Raw genomic sequence first — 16,362 nt, forward strand, 5'->3', positions numbered from 1 at the left:
ACCTGTACAGAGCCACCGACGATCATGAAAGTGGTTGTCAGGTGCAGGTCCTATTAGCACTTTTCATTGAAAGATAGTGTAGCACTTTTCATTGAAAGATAGTGTAGCTCAATCTCCCAGATAAGGGCAAATTTTGCTCTAGCAACACAACTGTTGGTACCTGAATTATGCGTTTTAAGATGGGGTTGGATGTTTTCAGTGGCAAATATCAATCTTGAAGAGGAATGGATGAAAGAGAAATTGACACATTTTATCCAAGAATATAAGTCATTTAATACTGTTAATTTCATAACAGAAAAATAAAAACGCAGAACTATGATTTCCTCCATTCACCCACAATGTTAAAACGCTTACAGTTTTACGGTTGATTTGGCTATAGGATCAAAACAGTTTATGTGCGGCGATAACTGTGTAATGTATTGCCTTTGGTGTGATTCAGGCGTGACCTAAATCAGCTCACAATAAGCACAGACATTACCATTCACAATAGGAACAAATATCAAAATATTTTGATTAGTTGCCCAATGTACATTTAAGATTAAAATCGTGTTCAATTCCATGATTCAACAGTATAAGAGTTTAAAGCAAACAAATGGCACAGTAATCCCTTCAGAAAATTAAACCTACAAACATCCCTAAACATTTTCCCTTTATTTCCACTACATGTATTGGCCACAAATTTAAACATTTGCAGCACTCACTGTTTCATGTAAAGGCACTCAACAAAATGGCAGAATTAGGTGGCCAGAGTAAAACAGCATTGAATGAAAGGGCAGAATCTCAACAGTAAGAAGGGGATTGTGGGGTCTCTACCAATGCATGTTGGTGAACGGCATAAGATACTCAGAAAAGGACTAACATCCTTCAGTGGTAGCTTACAAACTGAACAGTAGGAATACAGAGAATCGTTCAGAAGTGTGTCAGGAGATCTAATGAAGGAGCTTTATCTGATAACTTGGCCAGACATAAACGGAGGACAAGAGGAGGAAGAAGAGCAGGCGAAATAGCTAAACGTGGATGGTCTGAAAGATCAGTACTCGCCCTTACCATGCGCAAAGACTGACTGCTCAAATCTGTGGTTTATGGCAAGAATGCATGACATAGGACTTAAAAGCATTACCCAAAACAACAAACAGCATAACTGTTCTTTTCAACAAAATCATAGCCTAGAAAAGGGAAACACATAACAAGATCTGTGTGGTTAAAACAGAGTGAAGACACACAAGTTAATGGCCAAAACCTGATATTATACAGATATTCAATTACAATACAGTATTTTAACGTACTAAAGCCCAAAACCACCACAAGTTTTTTTGGGCAGTCCTCAATTAGGCAGAATTGCTAAGCTGATCACATTTTGCCAAATTTACACCATTTGCATAGATCTTTTTTGGAAGGTTGCTTACCACTGAAGAATCAAATTCTATGATCACAGAGCGAAGAACTTTTCGTACAAAATAAGTTCTTCCCAAGGCCAGTATCTTGAGTACTTCAAAAAGGTAACAAAACTAAAATGAAAGCCAGGGGGGCTTTAACATGTTGGTTAGGGGAATTAACAGCTTTCTAACATATTTGGTTTTGCATTAAAAAAAATCTATAGGTAAGAATTGTGTGCAATGAACCTGTACTTTGCAGGCTGTAGTCTTACTGGTACATCTAGGCGGAATCTGTACCATCTCAGCTAAATGGCATGATTTAGTGCAGTTTAATTGTTCACAATGGTTTCAGTAGTACTCTTAAACTCATTACTAAATGTTAATTGCAGCCTGATGAATTCAGCAGTCTTTCAAGGCATGCTTTGTACATGCAGCTACCACCTAAATTGTTTCCAAGTACAGCACATTAACACATTAGGTATGCTACTCAAAGTAAAGCTATCTAGAATAATCACAGCCATATGGCGTTTCAGCACAAAAGACTTAGATTTAACAGTTAATAAGGCAAGCAGAAAATATGCTAGTTTTCCCACAAGTTCATAATATGAACATAACTAAAACTAGTGATCAGTGTCCCTTTATAGCTGATTTTCTACAGTTACAGTGCTTGTAAGAGGTCAGATTTAATTCGAGTTCTCAGCATACAGAGCTGCAATTTTAGAACTACAGCACAACAGGCAAAGTACAATGCAATATTTAATAGACTTCTGTATAAATAAGCCTAATTGTAAAGGCGCTCTTTAAATACAGTCATTTATTCTCACAAACATTCTTTGAAGCGCAGATAAAAGCAGAACCCTTGTGTATAATAAGCAGTCACACGGAGCAGCTGATGATACACAAAGAGCCAATAGTCTTCCAAAACAATCATAACTGATAATCTTTATGTCCACCAACCCTTTAGACTGTTCACAATGGTCTATCCAAAGATTGACTTGAATTTGTTCGAGATGAGTAGCTTCGGGCTTTAATAGTTGATCAGAGGAGAGGAAGTTGGGGAGATTCTAGCTTCTTGCGCCTTCCACACAAACTTCAATCCAACAGTTCCAGGACAAGGGGGTGTTCTAAGAAGCAACTGCAGTTTGGGAGCCCTCAGCTAGTCAACTGAGCGCTGCAGACATGTTAATTTCGGACTGCCAAATTGCAAACAGCTGAAAAAATATGCAACACTAAAGATCAGTCAGGCAGTTACTGTGATCATGTCTCTGGGATGCCATGAGAAAAGTTAAGCAGCTGGAAAGTCTCAAATCAATCAATATCCTCTGGATTTTGAGGGTCAGTTATTTTGACATGCGTAAAGGGGAAGAGCCCCTTTCGACCATTAACTTCTCCTTCCCACTGACCATTTATATTCATCCTTGTTACTTTAACGGTGTCGCCAACCTGTAAATAAAACACATTGCGTGAGAAACCACAACCTTAACAAATATTACAATACATTTGCAGTGGCCTAAATTTCTTTATAGGCAATTAAGCAATAACACTTGATATAAAATGTGCACAACCAGGTCAAACTAGTTCCCATGTTTATGAATGCAAAATCTAAATACAGCAAGGGGCTTACAAGCGTTTGAATGTGTCCATAGTAGAAAATTTGATTTCTTTCAACGTAATATTACATTTCTAGTGAATCATTAAACTCTGCATGCATACACTTTAGAACTATTTCACATGAAAGAAATTAACAGTAGGTATGCCACAACCAGTAGTAATGAAGAATTCATCAAGAATGCTAGATGGTTATCCATAACTACTTTTAACTACTCCGGAGCTGCTCAACTGACAAGGCTTAATGGATTCGGCTCTTGCCAAATAACACTTCTCCATGAATTTGGGCTGCTTTGGGCAAGAGGTGGCAACTGGACATCAAGCAAGAGTTGCCTGTGCAGGGGCAGGCAAGCTCAGAACTACCAATCCCGGATGCGTTAATCAAGCAGCATAGCGTGATTGAAGTAAAGTATGTAAGACAACCTGGAATCTGTAAACAAAGGTACTGTTGTGCAGTGCTCACATTTAATTGACCAGAATTATTGTGAATTAAATAGTCTCACAAAACGCAGCAAAAGTCTTGGCACAAGTGTACCAGGCACCAAAAAATTCTTGTCCTTGGCGCTCAAGTCATGGACACAACAGCCTGTCACAAGTTAAACAAGCATTTACAATGCACTGGGTCTCGCATTACTGATAGTTTAATGTATTGGCTTTGCAAATAATAATACGTCAATAGCTCATACTTTCAGTAATGCGAGACCTAGTACATTGCAAATGCTTGCATAGTGAGCCAGAAACCAGCATTGTAGGTCTCAGTGCAGTAACACAAGCAGCTCCTAGAGGTCCCTAATGAGCAAGGCACCAGCACTGCATGCTTCGGTGCAGTACGGCAAGCTGCTCCTAGAAGTCCCTAGTAAGCTTCACCATGCAGAAGATGTGGTAAATCCACCCTAACCATAATGCATTGCATGCAAGACAGTACTAAGAGTACATTCAAATAGCTAAGTCCATATATACAATTAGTAGCTTTGAAATGTGAAAATAATTATTACGTTAATTATGGATTAGGCAGTACTCTGTGTGGAGCTGATGAAGGGAAATTTATATAGGGTCTCATAAATGTGAGATGTTCTAGTGAGTTAAGTAACCACTGCAAGCCTAGCTTAGGATCAAAGGTGTCTCCTGCTTGAAGCCTTTTAAGAAAATAGTGCCTTGAGGCTCTTAATAAAACCTGGGGAGTAACGCATATAACAGGGGGTGTCCTCATGGGAGGTTACAAGAAGAGACAAGGCGGTACCAATGAGGGACTACTAAGCCTATTGACCAATGAAAAGCCACCACTTACAAAAGGACAGGAGCCAATTGAAAAGATGGGCGGAAAGCGGGCGGAGCTTTATGCTCATATCCTGAATACTGTGACAAGACAATTGCCAATACTGATACTTATTCTGCAAATAACTATTACCAATCACACGTGACACTCCGTGACTGAAAAGATAAATTTTAGGTCTCTAAAGATTCAATTTCATCAAAATTCAGTGTTAGAACCACATAAAATTAAAAACATAAGACATTAACCCTAGATCACATGTATGACAACATTGCTTATCACATTTAAATATAGTGAGAAAATAATTTTTGTCCTATAGGACCTTTCGCATATTTTCTCAACCTTTCCCCTGGGTCTTTTGTCTGTTTCTCTTTCTATCTGTCCTATCAATTCTTTTGGAACTTGAGCTGGTGTACACACTAAAATGTGTTTAAACGTGATAAGCAATGTTGTGTTATACATGTGACCTAGGATTAATGTCTTATATATGTTTGTAATTTTATGCGGTTCCTACAAAATTGTTGAGATTGTTCATTGAAATATTAATATGACGGTACAAACTGATTTTGATGAAATTGAATATTTAGAGACATAAAAATGTATCTTTTTTCAATCTCTAGGAGTGTCACGTGTGATTGGTAATCGGTATTTGCAGAATAAGTATCAGTATTGGCAATTGTGTTGTCACATTATAGAATTGGCCTAGCCTTGCTGATTACAGTCCAGAACCCTTTATTGTCCGGCATATTCTGAATACAGCATGTTTTGAAGAGAGCGCAAGCGCCAAGGCTCAAACTGCAGGGCGAGCGCTAAAATGCCCAGTTTTTTGCTTACGAGCAGATCTGTTTGTGCTAGTCATGCATGTAGAAGGCAATCTGAGACAGACTACCAGAGCAGCCATACACATACCCAAAGAACACATATGGAAGCATCGTTTGGAGAAAGAGGAACCAAAGAGAAGGAAACGTACTCTCTGCTGGAAATCAGACCCTTTTGAGGCATACAAAGATTTGCGGACGAGTGTGAAAGACATGAGCTTTTCAAGGGCAAACATCCTTTACACCAACTGCGTTACAACGCATGTCATTACCACATATTTTTACTCTGTAGCAACTTTCACAACGCAGGCCTTTACACTGCAAGTCATTACAGCATATTCCCCCATTACAACGCCCCAGTAGAGTTAGAATAGTAAATTGCGCTGTAATGGGCAATGCATTGTAATGACTTGTGGTGTAAAGCCCTGCGTTGTAAAAGTTGAGGAGTTCAAAATGTAGGGTAATGGCACGCATTGTAAACGCATGCGGAGTAAAGTGTCATATTCCTTTTCAAGTTAAGTTGTACACCCCAAGAGAGATTAAGAGTGGCGCATTGTTTATCATTTCCCAGTTATTCGACTTTCAGCATATAAATTTAACTTGGTGTTATGGTACTCGAGCATGATGGCAGCCAGTAAGTCAACCACCTTTGTTTTTGTCCGAGGTGGAGAAACACCATAGGGTTGGAAACAGTGGAAATAAATTCATGCCTGGTTATCATTTGAAAAAACAACAGTTGCTGGACAGAATGCAGAACAATGTCATACATTCACCCCAGTATAGAGATCTGGGCCTAAATCCATCGTTATTTTGCTCACCATGCCATTCCAGTTTGAACCCAGCCATATGCAAATCAGTCTTGACCCTGTGCCCCATGGGAACAGTCCAGCCCGAACTGCCAAGCCAGGTCCTCCCTGGACTGGAAACAAGCATCCAAGGACCGGTTATCATTTGAGGCAGAAAAAAATACAAAAAAACAGCTCTCCAGCCATGAAGCAAGGAGGAACCCATATTTGTTATTACGGACGAAATACCACACGGTAATACAGAAGGCATGCCAAAGTACATGTACACAATATCTGTTCGAATGCTGAAGACATTTTGGCAAAAATGTCAATGCGATACACGAAAGAAAGTTTTTCTGCACAGGTCAAAAAGGAAATGTTAAGGAACCATGTTGCTAGCTAGCCTAAGAAATGTGGCTTGCACACGGGAATTTGAGTATTTAAAGGATTCCCTGAGCCGTAAACAGCTGGCGCAGTGCAGTGCCATGATCATGCTAGACTGCAAGAAAAAAGTTTCTAAAAATCCAAATTTTAAAAAAGTCTTTAGTGACATTTTGAGAGACTGCTGAACAAACTGCAGGTAGTGTGAAAACTAAAAAAAAATTATACACATGGGGAGGCTAATATTGACTGCTTGGGCCAAAGAATGCAAAATGCTAAACTACAAAGAAACAGCAGAAAGGGGGAAAAATACGTGTTACCATGGAAGCAGTGAGGGGAACACTTTAAACATGAATTGTTAGGCAAGAAACTCATGATGTAACTACAAGTGGAGGAGAAGCAAGAGGAAGTGAAAATTATTTAGCAAGTACGCATCACTGGTAGCATGTGTTAATGTGATGCTGAATTTGGAGGCACTGTAGTGACAGTTTTTAGCAGACTGGCTCTCCATGTGCTTTGGCAACCAGACTTGGGAGTGAGTTTATGGGGAGGACAAGAACGTTGCTGGAAACCAACATTAACCCTGGAGGGTATGGAAGACTGCTGTAACTGTTTTTACTTACCTTTATGAAAACCATCTTGAAAAAGGAGACCATAGAAAAGGTATACGAGGCAAAAAGGAGGCAATTTTCTTAGATGGAAACATCAAAATAACATTAAGCACCACACAAAATCCATATGCCTCTGAGCAACCAATACGGATTTCAGGTTTGGAGTAAGATGAGATCATATGCAGATTTTCGAATGTACCCGAGTATTGGGTTTGCTTCATGGTTATGAAGAAACAAAACTGTAGAAGGGAGATAAGCATGTGGTCGATAAAGTTTGGGTGGGGGTGACAAACTTTGTTGCAGCCCCGAAGTATTGGAAAGGTTAAAAGTCACACAGGATGATGGGAGACTGAGGCTTCAGAATGGCTTTAACTGTTTTAGCACCGAATGATGAGAAATAAATGTGAAAGTGTGGGGATTTGCACTGTGTGAATAGGAATATTCGTATAGACAACTTCTTCCAAAGTTCTGTAAGCAGTCAGCAATGTTAAGGTTTTGTCATCAAAGCATCACTATTACTAACAGAGGAATGGAGGCTGCTGACAATTCATGACAGCTCTAGAGGCTTTCCTTGACTTTAGTCGCCAATCTTTTGGGTTAGCCTTAGCTGTTGCATATTTCCGGAAGACAATCAAGAGTATTGTATGAGGTAGAAAATGTGATGCTCTTAAAGGACGACATTAGTCCTGGAAATAATTGGTAGGATCATTGCAAGGGGCATAGGCAGATTTTGAGAAGGCTGGAGAACAATGGTTTGACAATTAAAAGGTAAGAAACGCTAACTTAGGATTGCAACATTATAGCGCAGTCACAACATATCAGTAGTAGTCAGTCCTAAAGTACAAGTACATTTAGTCACATTAATTATTGAGGCACCTGGTTCTGCTGATAAAGAGCAAATGCCTTTTTTTGCAGATGTGCACCTCCTTTGCCAGAATGAATGAAGGGTATTTAGTGGTCTAGGGAAAGTCAAACTATATTTGATGTCATGGTTTAAAAGAGAAGGCCACGTTTTGATGTCCACAAGCAAATAATGTTGACAAATTATGGTAGCCTTTGCAGATTGGCTCAAGTGGAGAACAAACGAGTGTATCTGCGCATGTGTCCTGTTCACTCAATCTTCAGAAAAGCCACTAACTGAACGTGACATTTTGGCCATTCAATATTTTAAATTCTTCCTTTGAAGAATTACTTTTGCGATTTTTTTTGGCGACTGTTGCAATGCCACATTTAGAACTGCTAGACGAATTAATGTTTCTCGGGAATTCAATTTTATTGTGGAAGTCACAAATAAGGCAGCAGGCTGCCTTTCTAGGTTCCCAATCAATGGAAATTATGTTGCAGTAGGTCACAATGCTTTTGATCCGTGGGTGCGCAAAGGGGCAGTTGAAGATCAGCTCGGCAGGAAGCTGGATGATTGTGCTCTTGAGAGTGTCAAGTGCCAAGTAGAGAAGGATTGGTTTAGTAAACTGGAGAGAAAAAATCTGTATTAGAAATGTAATCGTCATACACAATGGTATGCTGAGAATAACAGGTTATACAATTATTGGTTTGGCAACGAAGGATATTTGGGAAATTTACCAAAAACAAGAGCTAGTGTCTAAGTGGAGGTCCAGGATGGATCGACTGGTGGAATAAATACAGGGCTTCGCAAATCTCCTCACCCACTCACTATGGCGAGTCAAACTATCAGTGTGAACTATTTTTAGGTCCTACTGGCCTGTTCCGGAAAGGTGACAAACAGGTGTTCAGTTCACTCAGAAAGTGAATGAGCAATTAAGATTTCTTTTCATCTGGTTTTTATCGGATCACATTTGCTCTTGTTTAGAGACAGAGGTCAAATGTCAGCTTATGTTTTCTTACAATTTGCTGCTTATTTTTCCGAGATTGGGGTTCACTGTTCTTTCTCAGACTTCAAAGTTAGAAGATTTTGTAAAGTGAACTGTGACAATCGCACTGTACAAAGTGTGAAGAGAAAGGCTGTAGGAAGTCAGTTTTTTTTCTCTAACATTTAAATTGCATGTAAATGAACTGTATAAAAATGTCATACTATATTTCAATAGTTATGAAAACACATTCTTTGTAATACAGCACGAAGAACAATAGGATGAATACAAATCAGAAACCATTTGGGGATGTACAAATGATAATTTTTTTCTGAAACCCATATTATTTATATTCTCCATAGGTTTTTAACATTAGACCTGCATGTTGTTGGAAAGGTTTGTTCACATTTCAATGGAAAATGTGCAGTTTGTAAATCAGTGAGCTAGCACATCATGCTCGAGTAATATTAAAAGGGAGTTTTTAAACATTAACTGAGAAACATTCCTGCCCTGCCCCAATGGTAATGCTATTAGTTAACTAAGAGGCAAGTCAGAGGTTGTGTACCCCGCAAGTTGGCTAGAATATTATACATGGAGCAAAGGTTTAGTCTATTAAATCAAATATATATATATTTGCAATAGCAGAAATGCTTAACTTGCATATTTGAAGGTGCTCTCCTTTTTGATAAATATATTTGCCTAGGATCACACAATTTGAAACAAGTTTATGATTGGAGTAAATTAGTTAGGTTGAGTAGATTATTCAAATCACTACACCTCTGGTAACATTTTATGATTTGATGTAGTCCGATTGTATGCGCTGTGCTGCAAGCCAGAAACAAGCATGGCAAGGTGTGACCATATTAGGTGCCCTTCAGTTTTTACTATCCTCAGAGGCCCTAGGTCATACTGCTAGTGAATTAAACTGCAAAATGTGTTGAATCAAATGTGTGATTTGTTTAGCAGAAGAGTTCTATTGCAATTTCAGAGGGATGAGGTTGCCAACGTCGTTATTAACCAGTGTGAATCAGACAAAGGTATGCATTTGCATCGGCAGAAATGGCATGTTTCCCTCAAGATTTAAACATCTGTCATTACCAAACATAACTGTAGTGTTCAAGGGAATAAGTTTGCGGAGGCAATTCATAGATTGGTCAAAACTTGTAGGCATACAGCGTTGGATAAAGAATATAAAAGGTATCTTGCAAAAAAACTGTAGTGTTATGTGGCAACATGAAATATCGAAACTAGTCCCTGGAGCATCAACTTCTTTTATTAGAAGAAACGCAGCGAGCCACCAACTTCATCATAGCGATATCAGTCTCGCTGGTTGGAGATAATTCAGAGTACACATTTCAACATTTTATAAGGAACACACTACCTACATAGCTAAAGACACTACATTGTTGTTTCCCTTTCCAAACTATACATCAACACAATACTAGTTCTTTCAACACCTAATGCACACAAAGGCAATACTGACAATCATTACAGCTTACTATACAACAAAAATGAAAACATACTACTTAGTGAGTACTGCCCAGCACATGAACAGTCAACATCGATTATGTAGAGCAGTGGGTCTTAACCTTTTAACTTTTGTGGACCCCCACTTACTCACTACTGGAACTCTGGTATCTCCACTTTATTGGAATCCAGAGATTTCCCCCACTGATTCAATACTGGAAGAAGGGATATTGGCTTAATCATGTTCAAAGATTTGAACCTCAAAACAATACACAAAAATGTAGAAACAAGAATTTAAACAATCGATGAAATAATTTTTTCTTTTTTTAAAGGGTACATTTTAATGTAAGGCTGGAGCTTTTCGAAATTCAATTGAGGCCATTTATCATCCCTAATATTTTCTTTTGGATGTCCTTATATTACTTAGAGGATCAACCTCCCGTTTAAACTTCCTTCACATTCAGAGAACATTTACAACAAGCATTTACAATGCAATGGTCTCGGCATTATTAAAGGTAGAGCTATTGGCATTGCTCATGACTTTTTTTCATATATGTATTTTTTAAACATAAATAAATGGTATTGTCATTTGCAATGGCAATAGGTGAGCATCTCGTTTCCGAGACATGACCTCACCCCGCAATGACACTGCCCAGATACGAGGAGGCCACGTGTGTGCCTGCTGATGTGCCACATCCAGACCAGCGGGCATGGCCGTCTGCGCCTACCAGTGAGAGCCTGCTCCTGAATCACTACAGACCCTGCGTAATACTACAGACCCACAGGCCTGCCTGCCCTCTGCGTCTACCCGTGTGTACCTGCTGGTGAACAACACCAGACCCTCGGGCCTGCCGCCTGTGCATGCAGCTGCGCCACACCACAAACATACAGACCTGCTCTCTGTGCTTACCAGTGTGTGCCTGCGTCATACTACAGACCCACAGGCCTGCCCTCTGCGCTACCCCTGTGTGTCAGCTCCTGCGTCATACTACAGACCCTGGGGTCGTGCTGGCTGCTGTGCCACATTGCAGACCCTCAAGGTATGTGCCGGCTGCTGCACTGCACTCCAGCTCGAGTGAAGGCTGTGGAGCAAGAGTTGTGAGGAGGGAGACCTGGGTTCTGAGAACTGAAGATTACAAGGCGGCAATCATTTTAGGGCTCGGTATTTTCCGCATAATTATGGATTTTCGCATTTACCACATAATACATCACCCACTGCATAGATTTTAACAAAAACGCTCAAACGGACCAACATTTACTAAAAATGTGACAACAGCTGTTGCTGCACAAGGAACTCTCTAGCCGAAAGTTGGCGGGAAACCTTTGCTTATTGCTGCATTTGGGTGTAAAACTGATACTACAGATGCGGAACGAGTTCAGACAGGGTTAACATGCAAGAAAACAGCAGAACAGAGAATAAATCGATACTACCACAAAATGTGCCACATTAAGCAGCATAATCCTCCTGTTGACCAAATAGTTTAGGCACTTGCTCCACAATATGTTCCTCCCGTGACGCATAATTCCAGTGGCACGGTCAGTAGGTAAAAGTGACGTTCCATAAGACTTTGAACCATGCACGAAGTGGGCAAACCCACTTCATGTAACCACCCCGGGGGCACTATTTCTGCTTCTTAAAGGCCATTTACCACAATGATGAGGTGAATGACCGGGGACCATGCGGCCGAGTTTGGGGCATAATCACTTTGCGCTCTCTCAGACTGAAAATATAAGAGGAAACTGCGTTTTTTTTTGTGGAAAGGCTATTATTCTAGAACGTGTTTTAATTAAATCTACAACAAGCTCACAATTTCTAAGCAAGAGTTACATCCTACATTTTTATAAAACATTTTTGCAATAGTGTCGCAATTGGTTTCCTCGATTCTCTGGTTGAAATTCAAATTGCTTTATGCAACATGGACTACAAAAAAATATGCTTTTTGTTTCCCATCCCCATAGAGGCACACTGCACCCCCTCTCCTATCACTACAAACTGCTGCTCTCAAGCTCCGCTAGACCCCGCCTCGTCTGTTACCCAGCTTTTATGGGAACCCCGATTCACACGTGTCGACCCAGGCTAAAACACTACAATCATTTCCTGTCTTCGTTTTTGTGCCCAGCCTCCTCCTCTCTGGTTGATACCGTGCAGGCCCGGCCCATAAATCCCACATGTGCGCCCATAACCCTATAGCCCACCTCATTCTTTTTAACGAGGATAAAGCAGCCAGCCTGCATGCAGCCAGTCGGACCATAGTGGATTAGGCGGCAAGGCAACTCAGTGGGTTAAGGACGGCCTTATGGACGCAGGCGCAAAGTCTGCAGGGCTGGTAAGCCTTTCATCTCTCCAAGGTCAAGGAGACGTTTTTGATAAGAACGGTTACAGACCCCTGTTGTCTCAATGGTACAAAACAAAATAAACATTTCGACGAATTAAAAAATAAAATAGAATGGAAGCCATGGAGACGCATATAGTTTCAAGTAGGACATCTTTAAACACAAATGAGAAAATAAACCAGCCAAAACCACGCCATGATCGCGTGCGTTTCCTAAAGTAAAAGCGCATTGCCTCGCGGCGCTTTGCATGGATTTGGTGAAAGCAATAGCGCTTTAGGTGTGTTTGGGGTGAGTGACAGGCGCTTTGTGTGAGTTGGTGCAAGCGAACTTTACTGGGGGAGGGTAAAAGGGCTTTAGGTGGATTTTTGAGGGCTTGAAAGACGCCAGAGTACTCAAACCCGCCCCGTGTAAACCTGAATACTTGGTCCTGGCGGGCAAGCTGTACGGAGTCAGCACTGCAGCTGAACTCAGACACAAAAGGAAGCGTAGGGAAGGCGCCAAGAAGGCCCGTCATGGTACCAAAAATACTGTGGGCCGCACGGGCATGCCCTGCACTCGTGCAGTACACACAGGGCCCTAACGAACTGTTAATGCCCTCGGCTACCTTGACATTTGTCCCAGACACACCTAATTACGCCCCGGGAGGAGGCATTGTTGCGGTGCGCAGACTGCAAGCGCTACAAGGCCTTACTTACCATGGGCAGAATAAGCGCTGTCCCTCTGCAGACGGGCCGTTGGCGCAGCCCGCCTGCCCCCAGGGTGTGCATGCAAAGGGGGTGGGGGGGTCCTTCCTCCCAAATCCATTCATAATCCGGTGCTCGATGGCTCTGAATGAGGAGTTCACCCACCCCCCCACCCCCCCTCCCGAATGGATCACGCAAGCCTCTCACCTTGGCAATGGCGTGAAGGAGTTACGGCTTCTGCAGTCTCTCCCCTACCTCGAGCGGTGCGGTCTGTCCTCTCCAGGGAGGGTGCAGCCACTGCCGTCCAGTGGGTGTCGTCTCTTGACTCTTCCTTCAGGTCGCTACAGTGTGGCTTCACGTTCCTCGTTCTCTGCAGTCTCTCGTGGTGTTCGAGTGAGGGAAGAGTCTAGGGCTCCTCGAGCACCATCCTTCACGAACGCGGGCTGAAGGCAGGCATATGGATCCGATCTGTAGGGGTGGGAGCGGGGTCATGAGAAGGGGCGTGGGATTGCAAGCACGGGGCGTCAGCCAGGGGGGGGGGGGGGCAGAGATTCACAGCGGATTAGATTACAAGCGGGAGGAGGGCGGGAACAAACACGGACAGCGGGAGGGGGGCGGGAAAAAGACAGCGGTAAACGAGGACAGCAGCCTACCCCATCTTAAGGAGACCTAAAATGGCGGCCACAAGCTTTTGAAATTTTTCGGAATTGGGGGCGTGGTTTGCTGTCCTGAGTGACGGACGACGTCACAGGGCTAAAGAATGCAAAAAATCACGCCCCCAAATCCGAAAAAGACGGGGCTTCTTTGGAGGGATGGCTCTCTCCAATGGCTGGCCTCGATTTAGGAAGCCAGCCAATGGTGGAGAGACAGGACAGGGAGGCGGGACCTTCTGCGCTACTAAGACTCATTAAATCTCCGGCCTAAGACTGCGCAAGCGCAGCCTTTTAGGCCTTCGACCTAAAAAGGAACTTTTACATTTTGCTTCTTAATTTATATTATACTTTATTTAATTTTGTAAGCAGTGGCGAACACGAGCAGACTTCACAGCACCCCAGGGAGTCTCCAGGCCGCGAGTTAAAAATCACTGACTTTGCTTAAACCACCGCATTTGCAGGCTTACCCCACCAGGATTCATTTCTGCAACACTGAGGGGTAGTCTCCCCAACTCAACCCATCAACATTTGGATAGAACACTGACCACTTTGCTACCATTCCTCCACTGTTGACAACAATCTCCTAATCGCATTAGCACATATTTTACCATGTGTTTGTTCAACAAACTTATGGATTTCTTTTGTGATGCGACCCGTCTTTTGAAGCAAACCATATCGCTCACGAAATTAAGTGACTTTGGCTTTTTTACCATTATCAGAATAGTTTTGAATTGTTTTGTGCAGCCTCTACCCTGGATCTCACCCACCTCTTTAATTTCATTACCATATTGCAGCCATTTCTTCATCCACACAGGGCACAACTAGGAAGCAGGCTTCTGACCCCTTAAAAGCTGAAAATTATATTACTCAAGAGTGAGGGGTAAACGGGGTGATGTCAGAGGAATTTGCGATAGAAAGAGGTACCAGGCAAGGGTGCCCGTTGTCTCTGATGCTTTTTGTATTGACCCTGGATCCACTAGCTTGCCTTGTTAGAACACACCCAAAGGTAAAGGGGCTCAGGGTGGGCGGGAGGGAGGAACGCATCTCACTATGCAGACAATGTCCTCTTGTATGTCACCTATCCACAATTTCGACCCTTTTTCAAGAGTTGGGAACATTCGGGAAACACGCAGGTTACAAAATTAATTGGGGTAAATCAATCCTCCATCCAGTGGGAGGCCCACCGGAGGCACAGGATCTCCACAAGGAACTACAAGTAACATCGGAGGTTTTCAAATTCCTGGGGATATACATGTCTACATACATCTCATGCAGCAACAAACGTAACATTCGTAGGGTAGACACAGAATTCCACTCTGACGTGGAGAGATGAAGGTTGCCCCTCACACTGCTAGACAGAGCGGCAATGTACAAGAGGATTACACTTCCTGTGCGAATCCCAGTGGAAGTCAAATGCCATGTCCATAAGTAGTCATATTTAAGGCGACAGGAAAGGAGTATTTTCTGTAACCACATGAGAAATGTGTATTGCCTGTTGACCATGTATGTACCAAATGTGAAATTGATGTGTCTTGCTAATCACGGAAAAGCTTCAATAAAAATATTTTTTTAAAGAATGAAATTACTCCACTCACCAAATATGAAGTACTGTGAAGGAAACGTACCATACTTCTCAATGCACCAAGCACTTACAAATTAAAGGCAGCCAGTTTAGCACATTCAATCATCACCTGGTTTATTCTATCAACTATACCCCTTGTAAGTGGGTTACCTAGTGAACTACTCAGATGCTTTACTCCCACCTGCTTAAGAAACCCCTCAATTTCTTCACTCACGAACAGGATACCACTCACTGTCTTGATAACAGTTCTGGGAAACCCTCCTTTGACAATACATCTTTCATAACTTCCACTATACACTTAGGTGGAGCAAAGAATTTTTTTTCCGGCCATTTGGAATAATCAACTAGAACTATTGCATATATGTGACGCAAACCCAGAGAATTCAAAGTACCACGCACATCAATACCCACTTTGAACTCATATTCCCTAAAGGTAGTATAGGTGGAATTGCCCTTTTCACAACTTGCACACACCAAACCGTTCAATACCACCTTCCTTATCCCCGTCCATCCACTGCCACCAATACCTTTCTTGCAATCTGTGCTTTGTTACGGTTGATACCAAATGTCCTTCATGTCCTTTCCGCAGAACCTTGATCCCAAACACTTCTAGGGGGAACAATTTATCCACATGCATAAATCAACCATCCCCAATGGTTAACTTTTCTTCCTCCAACCATTCCTCACTGTCTCGCTACTTTCTGCAAAAGCACATTTGCTTCGAACACCACACATCATTCCTTCTTGGCTACAGCACTCGCAGCCTCTTTGCCCACTGTTGCAATAAGGTACGGCTCATCCTCCTCACTTGTCATCATCATTCACAAGAGGGTGTCTCAAGTAATCCACTCATTTTTCCCACCATGTAGATGCTGACTTTCAAAAAGATGCTGCAACAATTTAAAACTCGTGCAATGTAGGGTGTTAAACTCCTCATTCTCTCTAGAATATATAAACAAGAGGTT

At 41.9% G+C, this 16,362-nt stretch overlaps 1 protein-coding gene across 1 annotated transcript in view; it reads right to left on the reverse strand.

Moving 5' to 3' along the window:
- Nucleotides 1-248: 248 nt before the first annotated feature.
- Nucleotides 249-16,362, reverse strand: part of CRKL (CRK like proto-oncogene, adaptor protein) — a 46,125-nt gene continuing 30,011 nt past the window's right edge. Inside the window, exon 3 of the mRNA XM_086942767.1 lies at nucleotides 249-2,819. Within this exon, the coding sequence (XP_086798893.1) occupies nucleotides 2,685-2,819 (135 nt within the window). The 3' untranslated portion in view covers nucleotides 249-2,684. The remainder of the gene's footprint in view (nucleotides 2,820-16,362) is intronic.

Source organism: Lissotriton vulgaris, chromosome 11 (genome assembly GCF_964263255.1).
Source record: "Lissotriton vulgaris chromosome 11, aLisVul1.2, whole genome shotgun sequence".
Taxonomy (NCBI): Eukaryota; Metazoa; Chordata; class Amphibia; order Caudata; family Salamandridae; genus Lissotriton; species Lissotriton vulgaris.